This window comes from Coloeus monedula (genome assembly GCF_965178545.1).
Source record: "Coloeus monedula genome assembly, chromosome: 26".
Taxonomy (NCBI): Eukaryota; Metazoa; Chordata; class Aves; order Passeriformes; family Corvidae; genus Coloeus; species Coloeus monedula.
The window spans coordinates 3,849,731-3,870,889 of NC_138806.1; the positions used below are offsets into that span (position 1 = coordinate 3,849,731).

The 21,159-nt window shown below is 52.2% G+C and overlaps 2 protein-coding genes across 2 annotated transcripts; one reads left to right on the plus strand and one right to left on the minus strand.

Annotated features, from left to right (window-relative positions):
• Window positions 1-832: 832 nt before the first annotated feature.
• NKIRAS2 (NFKB inhibitor interacting Ras like 2) lies at window positions 833-3,040 on the minus strand. Its single transcript, XM_082297588.1, has 3 exons — window positions 2,913-3,040; window positions 2,429-2,670; window positions 833-2,041 (listed from the first exon to the last, which is right to left on the minus strand). The coding sequence occupies exons 1-3, from the start codon at window positions 3,004-3,006 to the stop codon at window positions 1,802-1,804; spliced, it is 576 nt and encodes a 191-aa protein (XP_082153714.1). The 5' UTR covers window positions 3,007-3,040; the 3' UTR covers window positions 833-1,801.
• Window positions 3,041-3,209: 169 nt separating this feature from the next.
• Window positions 3,210-19,247, plus strand: DNAJC7 (DnaJ heat shock protein family (Hsp40) member C7; the record flags this gene model as incomplete). The annotated part of the gene is made up of 14 exons (XM_082297153.1): window positions 3,210-3,448; window positions 10,957-11,045; window positions 11,289-11,413; window positions 11,500-11,613; window positions 11,932-12,006; window positions 13,501-13,619; window positions 13,943-14,096; window positions 14,825-14,989; window positions 16,004-16,095; window positions 17,157-17,230; window positions 17,568-17,714; window positions 17,915-18,067; window positions 18,579-18,641; window positions 18,952-19,247. The coding sequence occupies 14 exons, from the start codon at window positions 3,210-3,212 to the stop codon at window positions 18,987-18,989; spliced, it is 1,647 nt and encodes a 548-aa protein (XP_082153279.1). The 3' UTR covers window positions 18,990-19,247.
• Between the last annotated feature and the right edge of the window lie 1,912 nt (window positions 19,248-21,159).

The window sequence follows — 21,159 nt, forward strand, 5'->3', positions numbered from 1 at the left end:
GGAGATGCGGCTTGGAGCACAGCTGAAGGAAGGAAGGCTCCCAGCAGAAACAGCTTTGCCAGGGTTAGAGAGATTGTCCCACAGCCCAGAGGACGCGTAGGAACCCCACATCCCAGCAGACAGGAGCCTGTGCTGGTGGGACCCCAGGGGACAGGAGGGACGCTGTCCCCGCTCCCCAGTGCCAAGCAGCCCATGGCCAGCGTGTCTCCAGCCACCCCTGCCCGTCTCACTGTGCCCTTCCCAGGCCCTTGGAGTCACCCCCAGTCCGGCTGCAGCAGCTGGACAATGGGTCGCCCCCTGTGCCCAGCCCCTCAGGAGCATGGGGAGCTGGGAGCAGCCAGGCTCCAGCTTGCAGAGCTGTGTGGCACCAGTGGGCCTGTTCCCCTCCATTGTTCCAAAAAGCCTGTGCTGGAGCCATGGCTGCTCAGTTGCCCCTTACCAGTGGAGTCCTGACGCACTCCTGTACTTGGCACTTTAACCCTGTGAAAGCCATTCCTTCTAGTAACAATAATACTGCAACGAGCTGCGTAAGAAACCCCCGTTATGGCATCCCCCCAAACCCCCTCTTGCTCTCCAAAGCATTTACTGCCTTTGACTTAGCACATGCTGTACTAGGAGTAGGGATAGTCCATAGCGCTCGGTAACGTGTGCCCCTCTGTAAATAACCTTGGAGTGATGTGAAGTTTGATTCAAAAAAACAGAAAAAAAAAAAAAAAAACCAACCCAAAATGGAATATCCAGACTCTAGGGACTTGGCCAGTACCCTCCTGTAATGTTCATTGTATATTTTTTTGATGTACTATAACTGTTGGGAAAAAAAAAAAAGGAAATATTTTGATAATCGAATCTCATCGCTTTATTGTGTTACTCAGTAAATAAAAGGAACAAGTATAAACACACTGGGGCTTTTCATCAGTTCTTTTCCTACATCCAGACTACCTGAAGGGAATGCGTGTTGCTGGGCAGGAGTGGGGCACCTGTTCCTTGTCTTATGGTGGTTCTGAGAGGAGGCAGCACTGTGACAGGTGGGCAGTGAAAGCTGCCATAGCCCAAAGCATCTGGGGTGTGCAGGGTAAGTAAAGTCCCAGCTCTTCCAGTGATCCAGGTGTGCAGGGTAAGTAAAGTCCCAGCTCCTCCAAGGATCCAGATGTGCAGGTGAAGCACAGTCCCATCTCCTCCAAGCTCATGGCTGAGTCTGCACTCAGGAAGAGGGGGGCTGGAATAGTGGATTTGGGCACCCTGCCCCCAGGAACAGCATCTGCCCTGCTCTAGGCATTCCCTGGATATTCCTGTGCATAAAGGAGCAGTGGAGACTGCCAGGGTAAGGGACAACCTGCCAGGGAGCAGCAGCACAGAGGCAGCTGGGGCAGGGCAAGCAGAGCTGCTTGGCTGGAGGCAGGGCCAGCAAACAGGCTCTTCCCACATGTTATACGGAAATAGAAAAAGAGGAGAGTTGTTCCCTCCAGATGTGGAGCTGATCCCCACATTCCAGCCAGTGTATGCTATGCCTCTGCTCCCCTCCCTCAGCATGCACCTGAGAGCAGAGGGGGTCACTGAGTGAATCCTGATCTTCCTGTAGCACCTCTGACAGCTGCAGGGGCTGGGCAGGGAGACGAGTGGTCCCTGTCCTACTGCCTCTCTCATCCTCCAGGACCATCCCCAGCCCTGGGATGATTGTTCCTCCTGCCACCTGCTTCCCACAGGCTCCATGACATCTGACAGGACTCAGAAGGAGGTGTGTACGAGGGAAGCAGGAAGGTGAGGAAGAGGAGGTGGCAATGGAAGGGAAGGGGAAGAAGCCTCAGCCATCCATGGATCCGCTGCCCTTGTTCTTGCGGCTCAGGGGAAACGCAGACTTGCTCTGTGGCTGCGTCATCTTGCTGGCCAGGTAGATGAAGGGCTCGATCAGCGTGCGCCGATCAGCCACGGACACCTCCCACAGCTTCACCTTCTCGCCCTTGGCCCAGTGCTGGGCTGCATCATGATCCACCCGGCGCTGCTCCTGCAGGTCACACTTGTTGCCCAAAACCACAATAGTGACCTGTTCCAAAAGGGCAAAAAGGGCCCCTGAAGGTTCCAACCACAGCACTGCAGGGCTGGTGGCTGGCTCTGCCATGAAGACCCTCAGTGGTAGGCCCAGCCCTGCCGCTGATTCCCTGTCCACATTGAGGCCTTTTGAAACCCCATGATCCCAGTGCTCCCTTCCCCTCCTGCTGGGGACTGTGTGTCCCAAACCAGCCCCAAACTGGAAGGAGCTTTTGAGCTCCTGTATGCTCAGAGGGCATCCCAGGAGAGAGCCTTTTACTGCTGGGAGTCTCACAGATCAGGGACCCATCAGCATTTTGTGATGGGCTGGAGAAAAGAAAGGTGAGAACCTGCCCCAGGGGAGCAGATCCCACTCCGCAGCCCCTTCTCCCGGGGGACTCACCTCCTTCTTGTCCTTGGACTTGTCGATCTCCTTCTTGAGCAGCTCGACACGCTTGAAGGACTCCTTGCTGTCGGTGCTGTAGACCAGCACGTAGCCGTCGGTGCAGGAGAAGCAGTGCTTGGGCAGCTCCAGCCCGTCCCGCAGCCCCCGCGTGTCGTAGAAGCGCACCTGCTCCCGCACCCCCCGGTCCGTCTCGATGGAGCCCACGTAAATGTCCTCTTGGGTCTCGATCATCTCCGAGCCTGACGGGGGTGGGCAGGGGACACGTGGGGACCCTGCCCGGGGGTCTGGCTCTGGCACAGCCCGCGGAGCTGTCCCGCCAGGCGCGCTGTGCCATCCTTCCCCACCGCCGGTGTGTTCAGGGGGTGACCAGGGACAGCCCTGCCCAGGGGGATCCCCAGAGCCAGCACTGCCCAGGGCCGGAACTGCCCGCTACACCCGGGGCCGCCACCTCGGAGCGGCCTCCGCCCGGCCCCGCACTCACCGACCACATGGTTCCCGTACAGCAGCTGCTCCAGGATGGAAGTTTTCCCGACCGAGGCCTGCCCGCACACCACCACCTTGCAGCTCTTGCCCATCCCGCCTCACCGGGGCAGCGGCGGCCGAGCCTCACCAGCGGCGGCGGCGGGAGTGGCGCGGCGAGACCACAGCGCCCCCCTGCGGGCGGGCGGACCGTCCGCGGGACCCGGCACCGCCCTGCGGCGGGAGGGGGCGTGGTCTGTGTAAGCCCCGCCCCTTGTCCGGTCCAGTTCCGCCCCCTTCCCGGTACCGGCCCCGCCCGATGCCGCCGCCGGGCTCCTCCGCGGGCGCCCCCTGCCGGTCGGGCCCCGCCCCGCCCCACCGGCTGAGGCCCCGCCCGTTCCGGCGCTCGCCCCGCCTCGTCCCGCCCCGGTCCGGCGCAGCCCCGCGCGGTAAGATGGCGGCGACGGCGGCGGCAGCGGCGGCTGAGGCCGAGTGCGATGTGGTCATGGCGGCGCCCGACGGGCCCGGCGAGACCGACAGCGACGAGGAGGCGCGCAGGTAGAGCGGCGGCCCGGGCGGGGAGAGGACGGCCCCTGTCCCTCCCGGTGGGCGGGCCGCGGCCCGGCGAGGCTGCGAGCGCCGCAGGGCCCGGGGCCGCGGTGCAGGGCGGCCGCAGGTGCTCGGCAGGGCCGGGAGCGCTCCCGGGGACTTCGGCCGGTCCTTGCACGGGCGGACCCCGCCGGCAAAGTCCTCTCTCCGGGCCGGCCGGGAGCGGCGGCGCCCCTGGGGCTCCGCAGCGGGGCCCGGCGGGCGGTGACAGCCACGGGCCGCACACGGCAGGGCCCGGGAGCTGCTGGGTTTGCGGTGCGGGGCCGGTGTGTCCCAGTGAGCTCCCGCGGCCTCCGTGCGCACCGGGATTAGAACATCTACCCGCTACTGGCGTGTCCCAGAAATACAGTTCACACCCTGTGTCCCGAGGCCACACACCTTCACCGGTGTCGGGGGAGCGCGTCCTCCTCCTCGCTGCGGGGGGAAGGATTAAACGCGTGGGAAGAGGAGGCTTCAAACTCCTGAACCCTTTGCTGCTGCATCACCCCGTTCCCCTGGTCCGTTTGAAACCTGCCCACAGTGGGTTTCGCTCTGTCGTTCCTTGCTGCGGATAACGGGAAAAACGCCTTGGGCAGAGCCCTGCTCCGGGAATGCTCCATCATCCAGGAGCTCCTGGTTTGTCCGTGCAGTGCTCTGGTGCACCGTGCCCGGGGAAGCTGCCAGTGTCACCTGAAGCAGGGGGAGGTGGGATCCCGACCTTTCCCGCACGTTTTCCTCCCAGGAGTGAGTGAACTGGAGCGCTGTGGGCAGAGAGGTGGGAAGGTCCCTGTCCAGGAAACCACTGGCTCTCCGTAGTGGCAGGTGCTGGGTTCGTCTCCCAGGGAGCTGGAAGGAAGGAGCTGTTCCTGTAGGAGTGGAGACATTTGCTCTGGAAGATGATTCAGTGGAATGAAGAAGAGGAAACAAAACCAAAAGTGGCCTCTGAGGAATGGTGGTTTCAGACTCCCATGGATGACCCAAGGGATTCTGTGGAATTGAGGCCTGAGGAGCAGCTCCCTGGGGAGGTCCTGCTGAGCAGGAAAGGAGGAGCTGCTGAAGAGGCACTTAGGGCTCACAGAGCACTGGGATCGCCCAGCCTGTGAGGCTGGGACAGGCCTGTGCGGGCACATCATTCCTGCCTCCTGGGCAAGCAAAACGGTGTGTTTGAAATGGTAAAAATTCCCAGAGGTAAAACCCTGGCTGAAGGCGCAGGTGTCTGCAGGTAGTGACCTCCAGCTCCTTCCTTCCATCCTGAGGCTGTGCCAGGCACTGCTTTAGGTGCCTTCACGATCTTTCCTTTTTGTGTTCTTTTGGGGATGTCACACCTTTTCCTTGATAAAATGAACCCATATGGGCAGGAGCTGATTCCCTGGGGAGCTGGCCCTGCACACCCCGCTTCCTTTGCAGTCCTGTGCATTAAGTTGTTTCCCACCCCAACCCTTCCTTTTTTGCTGTGGTAGCTCGGTTGTTCTCATGGGAATCAGAGCAATAATTGCTGTATTGCGTTGGAGCCTCAGAAGTTGTCAGTCAGGTGCTTGTGGAACATCCCGGGCCAGGTGAGGGCTGGGTGAGCTCTGCACAGGACACACTGATTTGGTGCAGCCTTCGGGATGTGTCTGCGCTCACTTACGTAAAAATCAGCAAAAATAAGAGAAAACCTTTTCAGAATCCTTATGATAACTCAGCAACGAGGGTTCCATGTTCTGTGTTTCCATTTAGAGATTACAGTACAGCAGAATATTTGCTCAAGGACTCCCCTTTGTCCAAATGCACGATTCTGTTCTTCATGGCTTAGTAAAACTGGAAAGTTAGAAAACGAGCAAAAGGGGAGATCTGCATTTCAGAATGGCTGTAACTAACGCCCTGAAGCAGCTGCAGACATGCCAGGGGCTCCCAGGGTGTTCAGGGCACAGGAATGGAGTGTGGTCAGAGGATAATTATTGTCCGCTGCTGCCTCATGGATTGTTGGGGTCCAGACGGAAAGCATTGATGTAATTGTGTTAATTTTATCCATTGGTGCACCAGTACAGAGCAGCTGATGAGCAGGACTGAGCCACCCCCAAAAACTCACTTTTTTCTTCATTAATTTTAAAGGTTTCTCACCCATGGGAACAGTTTTTCCCTGCTCCCAGCTGCTCTATGAGCTTGGGCCCCTGGAGTTTTGCCAGGGAGAATTTCCTTGTCATCTTCCTGGCAGCTTTGGGTTCTGGCTTCCATGCATGCTCCAGGCTGAATCTTTCTCCTCCTTCTTCAGTGCTGGAGCATGTGGAAGCCTCTTAAGAAGAAATACCTCCAGCTGTTGGGAAAATACTGTTAGGAGATTGCAGAGCCCCTGCTGCAGACTTGGGATGTGTTGGTGCCTCTGTGGGGCATTGTCGTTTCCCGCAGCAAAGTGACGAGCACGGAGTGGCCCACACAGAGCCCTGGAGGTTCCAGGCCTGGCCAGTCTGTGGGTCACTCACTGATCAGGTCTGCAGGTGTTACGTGGATGTTTTCAGGTGTTGGTGAGCACCAAGAGGCTTTTCCAGTGCATGAAATGAGGTGCATCTCGGTGAGACTCCTCCAGATGTTGTTTCTCACCAGCTTTCGGGGCAGCACTAGCAGGAGGGGGCGAGTTGTCTGAGGGGCACCAGGTCATTCTGGGATAACCTGGAGAAGGCTCTGCTGTTCCTGTTCTGCCTGTAAATGGGCAGTTGGGTTTCCCAGGTGATAAACCAGCCCATTTTACTTATCTGGAATTATTTTATGATCTTATGATCATATCAGAAGCAGCAGAAGGTACTCGTGTAGTTGTTTGCTTCCCCATGCGTCTGCAGAGTATTTCAGTATCTAACTTAGGCAGTTGCTTTATCCAGTTGGAAAAGGTGATCCATAGCTACAGTTTCAGCCTATTTCCTTAACATGAAATGTGCTTTTTTGAGGTGAATCATAATGTAGATGCAGTTGTTTTTCCCATGGAATTCTTAAGCTGGCTGGCTTCCTTCGTTCAAAAGGAATTCCTTCCTTCAAAAAAGCGGTCTCAGGCTGATTCTAGACCCTTCCATGGGTTTCCACAAAAGTTACGCTGTGGCCCTGCCAGGCATGATGGGGCCATTGCTGGGAATTAGGTTAATTCCGAGCTCTGGGAATTACATAACTGCACAATTAAAGTTGGGGCTCGGATGCTGTTCTCGCTCGTGGCTGCAGGGAAGGTTTGGGTCAGTTCTTGCATTTCTTGTGGCATATTTCAGTTCTTACGGCTCTTTTGGTCTTCCACGAGTTTGCCCTTGGGTACGGGGAATGTTCTGGGGGTTGGAGCACCTTGTGGGTTCAGGTTCAGTTCTGTTCTTGGAGAGGCTGGAGGCAGCCGTTTGTTACATTTCCATGGGTGAGTCCTTCGCCCATCCATGTAGATATTTGCATGTCCAGACTGGGATTTCCTGGGCTGGGGGTTTTGTTGAGTCGCTGCCATGGTGTCTGTGCTGCCGGGAGCGCGTTGGGGGGAGCTGATGTGCCGGGAAACTGCTCTGCTCTGCCCTCGGCGGTCAGCGCTGCCCAGCTGGGGCATGGCAGCGTGTTACACACGAGTGTGTGTGACCACTGCCCTGGGGAGCCTGTCCCAGTGCCCAGACATCCTCTGTGGGAAGAACCTTTCCTAAAATCCAATCTAACCCTCCCTCACCCAGCTCCAGCTGCTCCCTCAGGTCACTGGTCACCAGAGAGAAGAGCTCGACACAGCCCCTCATGAGGAAGTTGCAAATATATATTCCCATATGTCTAAATCGTCACTCAGTGTCAAACCTCACCTGAGGACGGGTCTCTAAAGTGCACCCTGTGTATCTGTCTGGCACACAGTGTTTTGTTTCTCTTTCAAGCCCTGAAAGAAGGGAGGGGAGAGTATTGTATGTCCAGGGGAAAACATGATGGCTAATTTTAAGCTCCAGACATCTGCCTGCTGTAAACTGAATTGAGATCACCCAACTTATTTTACCCCAGCGGCTGAGTCACATCTGACAGCTGAGAATCTGGGTGGGATTTCACCCCCAAAAATGCCTGATAGAGGCACCATATCCTATTAAAGAAAAAGCCTCTGCAAGAACTGTACAAAATAGGCAGGTGTGCTGCTTTTGCCAGAGCATAACTGGAAAGATTGCTTGGTCAGGATGGGATTTTGGAGCTTTCCTTAAATCCTGGCTATTTTAGGGTTTTGCCAGAGTTTCATAACGGAGGCAGGCAGTGAAGTGGGAGTGAGGGTCAGGAGAGCTGGGAGAGAAGTGATTCTGCCACCTGCTTAGGTGTTGGATTTCTGTCACTGGCACATCCTTGCCCAGGGGCTGTGCCAGCACACCTGGAGCAAGAGCTGCTGGATTACAGATCCCCAAAGGTTCCAATGACAGCAAATCAGGTGTCTGCGAGATAGGTCTGCGGGAGTCTCACTGGGAGCTGGAGTGGGAGGTGGAAGCCACGATCGGCACTTGAGCGGGGGCAGCGTGTGGAAGCTCTGAGGAGGAGGCAGGAGTTGTTAGGCAAGCGTGGGATTGTGTCACTGTGCGCGGGATGGCTTCTCCGAGAGCTGCTGTGCTGGGAACGAGCAGAGGCTGAGCTTTCACAGGGCACGGGGAGGAGAAGGAGCCTTGTGCTGGTTCCTCTCTCCCCATGCAGGCAGCGAGCTCCATCCTCAGAGCTTGAGTGTGCGAGGGAGTGTCAGCTCACAGAGCTGCTGCTTGTCTTCGTTGGTCTCAAGCTGTGCCAGAAGAGGTTCAGGTTGGATGTCAGGTGGAATTTCTTCACACAAAGAGTTGTCAGGCATTGCCCAGGGAGCAGTTGGAGTCCCCGTCCCTGGAGGTGTTCAAGGAACGACTGGACGTGGCACTCAGTGCTCTGGTCTGGTTGACAAGGTGGTGATCAGTCACAGGTTGGATTCAAAGATCTTGGAGGATTTTTCCAACCCAGATGATTCTGTGGTGGCAGGTTCTCTGGGGAGGCAGGGACCAAAGTGCTTCAAGTATTAGAGATGCTGAGAAATACCATAAAAGAGAAAAAAATAATTGCCTCACTTGCAAGGAGAGTCACTCCCACCAGCCCCTCCTGTGCCTGTGGTGCATGTGAGTGATGAAAGACAAGCTTCTTCCCCAGCTCCTTGGTGCAGCTCTTCTCTGTTTCTGTGTCCAGCATGGAGCAGCCCTGCGAAGACACTGACCCCGTCACAAAGCCACCCATTCAGCCGGGGGCGTATTTTTAGCAAAGCACGATTCTTCTTTGGTGTCAAAAGTAGCAAGTGGGGAGCGCAGGCCCCAGCAGCGCGGGAGGCAGAATGAGCTCATTCAGGCCGCAGCATCTGTTGGGGTGAAACAATCCCCAGTGAGATCAGGGGCTGCAGCTCTCCTTGTTGGAGCCAGAGCCGTGGTAAACAAGGGCTGTGTGCTCTGTATGTCAGCAGGGCACAACAGGGCAGAGCTGCTTCTGTCCTGGCGCTGGAGCTCAAGCCCAGCCTGACAGCTCTGGCAGATCCTTTACCTTCATGCTGTGGGGGTGATTTGCTTTAACAATTTTCATCATTAAGCCTTAGGCCATGTGAGCAGCAGAAATACCTGCGCTCTCCTTTCTGCCAGTGTCACCTGAGGCACTGTGACATTGATCTGCATTAAAATGTTCAGAAGGAAAACAGACCATTAAAAAAGAGTAGAAAACAGTAGTCCTTGTGTGGGAGTGTTTCTCTGGCATCTCAAAGTACCAGTGCTTTGTGAAAATCGGTTTTGCCAGGGTTATGGTTTTTTCCTCCCATTTTTCCAGGTCTTCCCAGCAGTTTGTGGCAGATGGGATGCTCTGGCACACAGCCTTTAGGTGTGTCTGTTAGATGGTAAGTCCTCATGACATGACAGGTAAAATGGTTAAAAGACTTGTGACTCGGCCCGCTGTGCTGGACAGGTTGTGGTGGTGGCTCAGGTGAATTCTGCCATTAAGACTGTTCACCCATTTCTTTACACTGTACAACAGAGACCTGAGGGAAGGAACTTTCAAAGGATCTGTGATTTTCTTTTCTATTTGTGATTACAGAAACAAGAGAACAGTGAAAAGTCTTTACTGCCCAGGTTCCAAACGTGCAGAATTGCTCGGTAGTTTTTCCACTGTATTTAGATATTTGATCCGTAATACTCAAAAAAGGTGGTTGTGTTTGGAAACATTTTAACCATGCAGAGTTTGCATCCTGATTCTTGTGATGTGGATCCATCCCACAGGCATATCCTTATTGTACATCAGTGTAGCTGGGAGGGTGCAGAGCTCCTGGGGCTCTGGTGGATACTGGCTCCTGAGGAAAAGCCAGGCTACAGCACCTGCCTCAGGTGTGATGCTGGGAGGGCTGGGGCAGAGGAGGGATGGCAGTTTCCCATCTCTGATGGGTGAGTTAATCATTTTCTGGAACAGGGGCAGGAGGAGCTGACCTGGGAGCCAGGACAAGGCTCTTGGGGGGCAGTGGGTGTGTGCTACCCCATTGCTCTGCCACCGTTTTTACCCATCTCATCTTATCCCAGTGTTTTAACTCCCGCAGGGCTGTGGCTGGACTTGGCTGGGGTGTAGCCCACAGCAGAACTTAAAACTGAAAGTGAAGAGCACACTTCCCAGCTCCCAGTGTCCATTGTTCTGACAGCTGGGAAATCTGCGATGGCTCAGTGAAAACAACCCCTGCATGAGGTGGTTGTATAGGAGCGGCCAATGGCAGCCTGAGCAAGGCTGAAAACATGGGAACTTGTTCCAACACAGTTCCCTTTGTTCCCTCCCAGGTCAGCCTGTGCAGCACTGCTCGCATTTGCTGCTCCATCACCGTGGTGTGCTCTCCCTCTCGGCCTGTGCAGCTGAAAGGCTGAAGGGAGAGGAGGGAAGAGAAGGGGCTTGGTTTCCTTCAGGGGAAGCTTTGCTTTCGAGAGTTTAAGGGAAGCTGCTTTGAACCATATGCTGTGTGTTTTTAAATGTCCCAAACTGTCTCTGCAAATGCTTGCTCTTGAGTGTGAGGACTATTTCTAGACCTGTTGCCAAGGCAGTGCCAGGCTTCTGTTGCAGGCTTGTACCCATATTTCTCTTTGATTTTGCTGTCTTTTGAACGTGGAAATTGTTCTTGGCTCTAGCTCGTAAGTATGTGGGACTCCTGAAAGAGCCAGCGCTGTCTCTTTTGTTCTGAGGTGCAGCATGTCGCAGGAGGGGGCTGTTGGGTGAACCCTGTACCAGGAAGTTCTGCTGGACTCTCTGAGGGGACTCAAAGGTGGCTTTAGGCTGCATCCCTGTAAAATTTGGCCAGGAAATATCCCTGAGTATCCCGAGTAAAGCGCTGGAGTATCTGGGAGCCAGCAGGAAATGAGGTGTGCTGGGTGGTGTGTGCTGAGGAGATCTCACAAGAACATTTGGAGCATTGAACAGTTATGCCTGGGGATCAAATGCTTGTCGTGGTCACAATCTGTCTGGTGCTCAGTTCCTCTGAAATGTGGTGTTTTGCTTCCTTTCAGAGAAGCAGAAGCGTTCAAGGAGCAGGGAAATGCATACTATGCCAAGAAAGATTACAATGAAGCGTACAACTACTACACAAAAGCCATAGGTGAGAACAGCTGATAATACCAATCTTTGTTGAATACCATGTCTAAAATCGGAGCTGGTTGATGATTTCAAACACACCAGTGGGGTTTCTGACAGCACATGCTGAATGAAAACCTCTTGCCTGCTTTAATTACCTTGGGAAATGTCACCAGATCGATAATGCCAGTCAGGGCCAATGTTCTTTAGTGCCACAAGTTGTGCAGCTGCTACGTCATACTGATAGTGAGTCTTGCATTGTCTCCAGATACATGTCCCAATAATGCCAGTTATTATGGGAACAGAGCTGCTACACTCATGATGTTGGGGAGGTTCCGAGAAGCACTGGAGGATGCTCAGCAGTCGGTCAGGTTGGATGACAGCTTTGTACGGGTACGTGGAGAACATCAGGCTCCTCATTCAGTACCTTGTCTGCACCTGTTACAGCTCTTGCAACTCCTTTTTATCTGTGTTCCCAGGGCCATCTCCGGGAAGGGAAGTGCCACCTTTCCCTAGGGAATGCCATGGCTGCCAGCCGCTGCTTTCAACGAGTTTTAGAACTGGATCATAAGAATACTCAGGCACAGCAGGAGGTAAGAGGATCTTCAGATTTAACTGTCCCCAGTAGATGCTGAGGAGGCTGAGCTGGACAAAGGATAAATGGAGAATGGTGTAAGGCAGCTGCCACTGTTGTGTCTCTTTCACAGGGTACAATTTCCTGGGCTTCCAGTTCGGTCACTTGATTTCCAGCTGATTTTAATGCTGGCAAAAGTGATCATGTCATCTGCGTTATTGGTCCATGGTCTGCAGTAGTTTTGGCTCTGACATTCAGGGATTGGCTGCTCAAATGCTGCTTGGTGGCATTTCAGAGCAGAAACTGTCCTGCAGCACTTGTGTGTTCTGTCTTTCAGCTGAAGAATGCCACGACTGTGCTTGAGTATGAAAAAATAGCTGAAGTGGATTTTGAGAAACGGGATTTCAGGAAGGTGAGTTTAACTTGTTTGGTGTGGTCTTAGATGAGAACTGGTGTGTTTGACATGGCCCAGGCAGGTGTGTGACTGCTTTCCTTGCTGGGTGTTTGGGAGATTCTGTGCCACATCTGTTGGAGCAGGGCTGGCTGGTGAACTGTGTCAGCTTTGAAAGTGGCAGAGCTCGTGCTCCCTGAGCACTGACCAAATGACAAGTGAGGTAACTGGCTCAGGCCAAGCCCTCTGTAACTGTTTGCTTTGCAGGGTGAGTGGAGTCATGAATGAGCTGTTTGAGACAGATTTTGTCAGCAGCAGCATTTGATCACGCTTTGCTCCTGAAATGCATATCCAGGATTCTTCTTTCTCAACTCTTTGAAAGAAAAAAAAAAAAGGCAGGCTGTGTGCCAGAGAGGGTCATACAAGGAGGAATGCAGATCTGCATGGGGCATTCTCCTTAGAGCTTCCAAATCTTTCTTCCCAAGGGTTGTAACAGGATGCAGCTGGTACTGACCTGATAGAACAAGAAATGACAATATGAAATCTGAAAGGCACCAAGCACTTCTCATGCAACTGTTTCTGTGCAGTGGATGCATGTAAGGAGCAGATTTACCCCAGAGAGGAGATTGTGTGGTACATTGAGCTCATTGTTCAGGTCTAAGGCTGAGCTCTCAGGCTAAGCTCAAGATTTTGGAAGGGTAAATCCCAGCTTTGTATCACCTTCTTCTGAGGAGCAAATGGGATGTGTGGTCAATCTGAATTTCTCGTGTAGGAATTGCCCTGCCTGTATTGCACGTTCTGGGTGTCTGCATCTGTCCCTCACTTCCCCAGTCCCACTTCAGTGGGGAGGCCAACATGAAACGTGATCTTTGTTTCTGGAGAGCTGCTCCTGCCTCACCCAGGAGCCCTTGGCTCTGGAGCACAGTGCTTCCCACAGCAGGGCCCCGTGATGTCACGGGCCGAGGAGCAGATGAACCTTGGGGAACAATGCCCTGTTCTTGCACAGATGTCCCCACCAGAGTGCAGGGATGGAAAAGACCCATTAGCTCACCCTGCCCATGGCTGTCGGGCCAGTGGAAGATCAGCCCTTGCACTGTACTTTTTTTGTGTTTTGTCCAGTCCAAACTGTCTCAGTCTATTGAATTTCTGTCCCTCCCACATGTCTTTATACTGCAGGAAACAGGGGCAGGATTGTACTTCTTGGCCCTTTCTTTAGGGCTTACAGTTTAGAAGAGTTAAAGGGATGGACCTCCTACAGGTGTCCCTTGAGTCTTGTGTGGGGCTCTGTCACAGTAATGTGGCAGATGCCTCAGACCTTGGCACACAAAGCCCTTTGAAAGGCACAACCTGCACATGAGGAAAATTTTCCAATGAAATCTATCTCCAGCAGCAGTGGAGGTGGGTGTCTGCACGCTCGCCTTCCTGGTCAAACACAAATCTCAAGCGTGGGGCAGCTGTTCAAACCAGGCCCTTGGCTCTCTGCTGTGCTCACGCCTGTGGTTTCTCCCACCCCAGGTTGTGTTTTGCATGGATCGTGCTTTGGAGTTTGCTCCCGCGTGTCACCGGTTCAAAATCCTCAAGGCTGAGTGTTTGGCGCTGCTGGGCCGGTACCCGGAGGCACAGTCCGTGGCCAGGTGAGTGTCCAAGGGCTGGGGCTGAGGAGCACCTGCTGGGGTGTCCTGGCTGCTGCCTGTGCCTCACATCTGGAGTAAGTGAGGGAATATAAAATAGAAATATTCCTTAATGCATGTTGTGATGAGGAGGGAGGGTGTGAATTTATCCCCATTAAACTTCCTGGGAAGCTGCATCCATGCTGCTTGAGCAGGCTTCTGTCTTTTTGGCTTATCTGTAGGACAGACTTGTTAAAATAACCCGGTAGCTCAGTGGAGGAAGGTGCTTGTGGAGGTCAGAAGGAGACAGGAATAGGGATGATTTCCTATATTGCTGTGTGTTGCAGTGATATCCTGCGGATGGACTCGACCAATGCTGACGCGCTGTACGTGCGTGGGCTGTGCCTGTACTACGAGGACTGCATCGAGAAGGCCGTGCAGTTCTTTGTGCAGGCCCTCAGGATGGCCCCTGACCACGAGAAGGCCTGTCTTGCCTGCCGGGTAAGTGGTGGAGATGGGGCAGCAAAATCACCAGGATCTGGGGTTTTTTTTAAACCAAACACATTGTTTGGTTCTGCTGGATCAATCCCTTCTCCCTCCCTCAGCATTGCCATTCCCAGATCTCCAGGAGCAGGCAGTGTGTCCAGCCCTTCCCAAAGACAACCAGCTGCTGCCTCAGATAAAACCAAGCTCCTAGAAACTGTTTCTCAGTACACTGTGATACTTTGAAGCAGCCTCCCCTTCACACTTTTTTGTTCCCTGGTCATATATATACAGGAGCAATAAAACAAGGTAGATTGGTTCTAAAGGAACTCCTAACTTTAAGGTCCAATATCCACGTCAACACCCTGACTTCCGTTTAACACTGTTCCCTCCTGTTGCTCCTTCCCTGGTGTGGTTCTTCGACTGATTTTAAATCTGTTCATATGTATAAAGCTCTCAAAAAGTGAGCTCACAGTCCTTTTATTTTAATCCGTAAATTTACTGCACTGTCATGTTCTCATCTTAAAAATTAGGCACCCTTTTTTCTGTGGAGGACGCCTGGAATCAGCACTGGTTGTTCCTTAGTGCTTCCAGATTTTCAGCTGCTGGAGCAGGGCTGTGACTTGTATCATGCAGCAATGTCTGAAACCAAATTAGAACTGTTGTGTCTGAGGGTCCTTGTCTGGCAGAACAAGGTGCTTGGTGCCCCTAACCTCGTGTCCTTACCCAGGTGTGTTTCCTTTCAGAATGCCAAAGCACTTAAAGCGAAGAAGGAAGACGGGAATAAAGCGTTCAAGAAAGGCAACTACAAACTAGCATATGAACTGTACACAGAGGCACTAGGAATAGACCCAAATAATATCAAAACAAATGCCAAACTCTACTGCAACAGGGGGACGGTTAATTCAAAGGTAAGGGACGGTCACCCGGCAGGTGTCTGTCACCACGTCCCTCACCACAGCAGTGATAAACTGCAGATCAGTTATTCTGGAAAGCACAGGCTGCCCTGGCTGCTGGGCAGCTGCATCTCTGAGGCCATGGACAGTGTTTCAGGGTTTTTGTGCTTGCACAACACTTGGATCCGTTCCCAGCAGCCAGCAATCGACTCCTGCAGAAACAAAACTCAAATACTTGGGCTGCACAGAGTGGGAGGGAGGTAAGGGACGTGCTTTAGCCTTATCTTAGTCAGCAAAAGGCATCCCTCTCTGTTTGTTTCCTTCCCAGGAATGAGCAGATTTTTTTTTTTTTTCCTTCTTGTAAATCATGTCTTGCTTTGGATTTTTATGTAAAAAAAAAATTACCTAATTTAAAGCCCCATGACATTTCTTCAGCTTTGCTGTTCAATTTTAGTCCTGCACTGTCGAGAGAAACAGCCAGTCATGTGACAGTGCTCCCAATTCCCACCCTGTGTCCTCTGGGCATTTTTCTTCCTCAGCTGTCCCAGTGTTGATGCTGCTGCCCCAGACACCCCCACTTGGTCGAGAGACACAGGCTGTTCCCAAAACCTGGGAAGTGGGATGAGCTGGGGGCAACATAATGGGTGTCTGACATGGCTGTTTGTGTCTGAAAACAAACAATGCTTTTCCTGAAAAAGATTTATTTAAAATATTTTTAGGTTTATCTTCCTGCCCAGGAATTAGTTTGGACACAGAATTGGGATTGTTTTCAAGAAGACGCTTGGTTTTGAGTGCATTTCTTACACAGAAGCACCACATAGCTCTGTCATGTCTCTGGCCAAGCTTCTGATTATTTTTTCCCAGGGAACAAAAGCTCAGTGTTTGGGGGAAATTGGAAAAAAGTTCCTAGACAGAGACACAGAAAACAGTGAGCTTTTCTCAGATTCCTCACACCTTTCATTTGCCTAAAATCATGGTGCAGAATTTGTTCTCTGTGTGGGATTTACTCACTTTTTTCTCGCGTTGTAGCTTAGGAAACTTGAAGAAGCAATCGACGACTGCACGAACGCGGTGAAGCTGGACGACACGTACGTCAAAGCCTACCTGAGGAGGGCACAGTGGTGAGTACACCTTGACATCGGGCACCTGAGCATGTGTGTGGGCAGGAGCATCCTCCTGGCAGCTCTGAGGGACAGCATCACAAATCTGGAGCTTAACTGAATGGAAGGGGGGCCCTGAATTTACTCCTCTTCCTTATGCTGCTGAGGAGATGGGGGTAGCTCTCTGTGGTCTCTCCTGCTTGCCTGGATTGGACACTGCCTCTTGATGGTGTATTTATAGAATCATTTGGGTTGCAAAAGACCTCCAAAATCATTGGATCCAGCCTTTGACCAATCACCATCTTGTCAACTAGACCAGAGCACTGTGGGCCATGTCCTGTTGTTCCTTGAACATCCTCCAGAATGGTGACTCCACCACCTCCCTGGGCACCCAGTTTCAATGCCTGACCACCCTTTCAGTGAAGAAATTCTTCCTGATGTCCGTCTGAACAGGATTTAGGGAGAATTTGTTCTAAAACTTGACTTACTGTGTTTATAGATGAACATAAGATGTTCTGTCCCAGAGAGCCTCTCTCTCCATGTCTGCAATTGCAAATTTACAGTGGTTGGAAAAGAGATTGAAAAAGACCTCCAAGATCTAACTTTTCCAACCTTCCATCTCTGTAATTGCTAAATTACAGTGAGTAGTTAGTGTGTGAGTAAGGCTGAGGGGGCGACAGACAGGCACGTGTCCCTCGGAGGTGCCAGGCTTGTCACTCCTGACCAGCACTGCCAGTGTGAAGCTCTGTGCCAGCTCTGACCCTGCACCAGCTTCCTGGAGCTCGAGCTGGCTGGGATCAGTTCCTGCAGCTGCATACTGGAATTATCAGGTCATTAAAGCAGAACTTGTGCTGCCAAAGAAGGTTGCAGTGTCCCCTTGGAGCCCAGAGTGCAGTTCCTGTGCCAGGGTTTCCCACAACTGTCAGGGCTCCCAGCAGTAGCCCTCTGTGGGCTCCTCTGAGGTCTGGTCTGCTGCAGTCCAGAGCACTTCTCTTAATCCACATCCACCCAGACAGCCTGTACTGAAGCCCTTTTGATGTTCCTGTGAAGGACACCTTGGTCACCAGTGTTTCTTTCCACAGTTACATGGACACAGAACAGTATGAAGATGCTGTAAGAGACTATGAGAAGGTTTATCAGACAGAGAAAACGAAAGGTGAGCACAAGGGCACTCTGTGTGTGCACAAATTTCCCTGAACTGGCAATTTTTTTGTTGTTCCTTTTTTCCCCACAATATGCTTTGATTTGCAGCCTAATACCCCAGCAGGACAATATGGAGAAGCCCTCAGAAGCGCTGGAAATCCCTGTCTTTGGTCTGTTTTCTCTCCCATCACTGATTGCTGAGATGATAATTCAGCTTGTGTCTGAGGCAGTGCATTGGGTTCAGAATGCCTGGTTTTGGTTCTTGTTTTGACTGTCCCCTTGTTGTTTGAGTGGCCTGAAGTGTAATGGATGGAGTAACCCTTCCCCTCTGGTGTTGTGCTCCGTTCCAGAACACAAGCAGCTCCTAAAGAATGCACAGGTGGAACTGAAAAAGAGCAAACGGAAAGACTACTACAAAATCCTGGGGGTGGACAAAAACGCCTCTGAAGATGAGATCAAGAAGGCTTACAGGAAACGAGCACTAATGCACCATCCAGGTACCCACAGCAGTCCTTAGGTGCCCTGTGTAGCCATCACTGAGGCAGAAATGTGTATGGAAGAGGGAATTTCTGGACAAATAGCAGCTCTGACCCCACAGATCTAGAGCATGTTCTGGGACAGGAGCTTGGGAATGTTTAACATTATCTGTTTGCACTAGAAATTAAAAGCTTTTTCCTGCTTGTTTGCGTATCCCCAGACCGACACAGTGGAGCAAGTGCAGAAGTACAGAAGGAAGAAGAGAAGAAATTTAAGGAGGTTGGTGAAGCCTTTACCATCCTGTCAGATCCCAAGAAGAAGGCCCGCTATGACAGTGGGCAGGATTTGGAAGAGGATGGATTGAACATGGGAGGTCAGTGTTCTTTACAGTACTCTGCCATGGCAGCCTTTAACAACATCAGACCCTTTAGAGTCTACCTTATCCCCTAAAGCAAGCTTCCCTTTGGGAATGATTCCATGAATTGACTTGGTTTGGTCCCTGAAAGCATTGGGATGGCAGGGCTGCACTGTTTCTAGTTGGGAACAGGCTGGGATACTGGCAGGTGTTGTCCTTAGCTGAGCTGGTGGGCAGTAGCTGCCATTAGGCAGAAATCTGTCACAGGATGTGTTAGAGCGTAATTGTGAGTCCCTAAATGCTGCTTATCCAGATCCTTGGGCTGCCCCGTGGCAAGTTCTCTCTGTGACAGCTGCTTTACCTGTTTGTGGTCACTACATGGCCCCATGTGCTTGGAGCCAGCCCTGTGTCCCCCAACTCGGCCACTCTGAGACACTCTCGGGACCCTCAGTGAGCTGACAGCTCCTGAACTGTGGGAGTGTAATGACTGTTTTCGCTGCAGCTCATGAATTCCTTCTCTTCCCTGTAGAATTTGATCCAAATAACATCTTCAAGGCCTTCTTCAGCGGGCCAGGGGGCTTCAGCTTCGAAGGTAGGTGAGGTGTTGTCCTCCCAGCCTTGGAATCGTAAGTACACAAATCCCCTGGCAGGGCAGCTGGGGCTCTCAGTGGCTGTGCTGCTTGAGGAGAGCATTTGGCTGTTCCACAAATCTAAGACCTTTTTCAAAGTTCTGCCTGCACAGCATCAGCCAGTGGCTGATTCTGGTTCTTCTGGGTTCAAAAGCCACAAACCCATGGGCTCCCTGTTCTGGAGGTGTGTGTGGGCTTGGCCATCCTTGTGCTGCTTAGGGTTGCACTAAAACAATTTGGAAGGTCCTGATTATATTCCATTTTCTTTTTCAGCTTCTGGGCCTGGAAATTTCTTTTTCCAGTTTGGCTAAGAAGCAAACAAACACAAATCAAACCACACATACCTGATCTGCTTCTTTTAACCTCGAATACGGACAGCCCCAGACTCCTCCTCCATCACGTCTCGTTGTCCTTAGAGCAGTTTCATTTCTGGGTTGGAGCCTCTGTTTGTGTGTTGTGTGTGTGAAGAGGAAACCAGCTCGGGAGGGGAAGGCTTGTGAATTTTGTTTTACTGTTAACTTTATTAAAAAAAAAAAAAAAATAAAGCTTTGAATCTTTTGGTCCCTCCAGGGTTTGGAGTAACTTGTAAGTTATCTTAATCTTTTGGAAATACTGCCAAGGCTCAATCCAGTTTCATGCAATCCCATTTCACCTGCCGGCCTGGCTTCTTGGCTCTTTTTATTTCTTTTTTTTTTTTTCCCCATGGTTCTCCCAGCAAGGCCCACTTGGGCATTAAACTTCCGTGATAACATGTGAGCTTACAATTCTGTATCAGAGAAACGCTGCTTAGAGTTTAAAGAGCAGCTTATGTGAGAATTCCCTGTGATGCAGCTGGAATTAAGGGCTTTGTGTTCCCAAGATTGTCCTGTTTAAGGGAATATTGAATTTGCTCTGGGCTGAATTCCTTCACTGTACTTTTTTTAATTAACCCACTTGAATATTTTATATTTGTGCTAAACTTGATTTTTGTTGAGCTTGATGTGTGATTTCCTGTTACTGATCCATGACGTGGGTGAGTCTTTCAGTGCCAAGTGAATTCCAGGCAGGGATCGTGGGTGGTTCGGGATGTGCAGCGCCGAGCTCCCGGTGTGCAGCAGCTGTGTGTTCAGTTAACCTGGTTGAATGGTTTTCCCCTGGCAGTGATTTACTCCTCCAAAGCAGCAAGAAAATTCGAAGTCCAGCTCTGACCTGACAGTCTGTACTCTTTTCTCTTGTGCAGTGTCGGGGGGGTGGAGCTGGAGGGATGGATGAGCTTCTGGCCTGGAGCCGTGTCCTGATGGGTTTGGTGTGGGGCACTGCCCGTTAGCAGTTTGGTGTTCACATAAAAGGTGGTGTTACAGCAGGGTCTTAGCTGGGAGAGGGCTCTGCTTCCAGAATTCCACCCTTTTCTCTAGAGCATGGACAGCACCTTTTTGTCCAGGTGCTCTGTGTGAGTTCAGTCCCGTCTGTGGTGGGTTCTGGAGCACAGTGCTGCCAGGCCCAGTCGCGGGAGGTTGTGCTCTGCCTGGGGTGTGAGGGGAGCAAGAGGCAGTGGGGCTATGGCAGGAAGTCCTGGGTTGGTGCTCAGTGAGGGACTGTGGCCAGGATCCTGGGCTGACCCCGGCAGCGTGGGGCTGTTGGAGGCCGGAGTTTGCTCGGACAATGGGTGTTTGTGCACACAGGCTGGGCTGTGCCGAGAGAGACCCTCACAGTGACTCTGTAACGCCTGATTGACCCTCCCACGGCAGAACAAACACTGCAGGGAGTTCATTGCACGGGGTGATCACTGGGAATGCCACGTCTTTGTCTTCCTCCCTCCGAGGGCTGTGTGTGTCCTTCAGCAGGACAGGGACCTGTGTGGGGCCCCGAGGTCCCGGCGGTTCCAGCGGTGACGTTGCCGTCGCGGTCCTGCCGTGGTGTTTGGTGAGGATTCTTGACAATCTGCTTTCGTAGAGGGAAAATTTAAGGGCTTAAATTTTAGCACTGCAGAATAGAGTATTTTACAACTTGTTTGAAACTCAGCTTTCTAAGTGAACCAGTGCTGAGTAGTACTTTGAAAAACCCAACTCTCCCACATTTATTCCGACGTCCTTCACACCGGTGTGAGGGATGGAGCCACCCAGGTGCACCGAGAGCAGCTGGGTCCTGGCACTTTTCAGGCTCTGAAATGGTGGGTACCTGGGGAACTGAAATACTGGTCTATGCACATTGATGCTTCCCCAGCTTTCCTGGCACTGTAAATCAGAGTTTACAAAGCCTGTTTAGTGGCATTTTGGATCCATGGTGTCTCTTCCTGTGTGTGTGTTGATGTCACCATACAGTCTGGGCTGTTCTCAGTCTCCCATTGCTGAGCAGAGCCATGTCCTGTGTCTGTCAGTGGGTTTATTCTCATTTCCCCTTGCCCTAGGGAAGTGTGACCGGCTTCCTTCCTCCCTTCCTTCTCTCCAAGCTGAGTGAGCCCATTCCTTGGAGCACAGGAGTGGAATGGCTCTGCTTCTGGGA

Bases quoted from the DNA above. Each gene is read 5' to 3' on its own strand.
- NKIRAS2 (XM_082297588.1), bottom strand. From the start codon at position 3,006: ATGGGCAAGAGCTGCAAGGTGGTGGTGTGCGGGCAGGCCTCGGTCGGG. The intron at 2,671-2,912 runs GTGAGTGCGGGG...CACCCCCGTCAG, and splicing joins GTACGGGAACCATGTGGTCG to GCTCGGAGATGATCGAGACC. The intron at 2,042-2,428 runs GTGAGTCCCCCG...CTTTTGGAACAG, and splicing joins AGTCCAAGGACAAGAAGGAG to GTCACTATTGTGGTTTTGGG.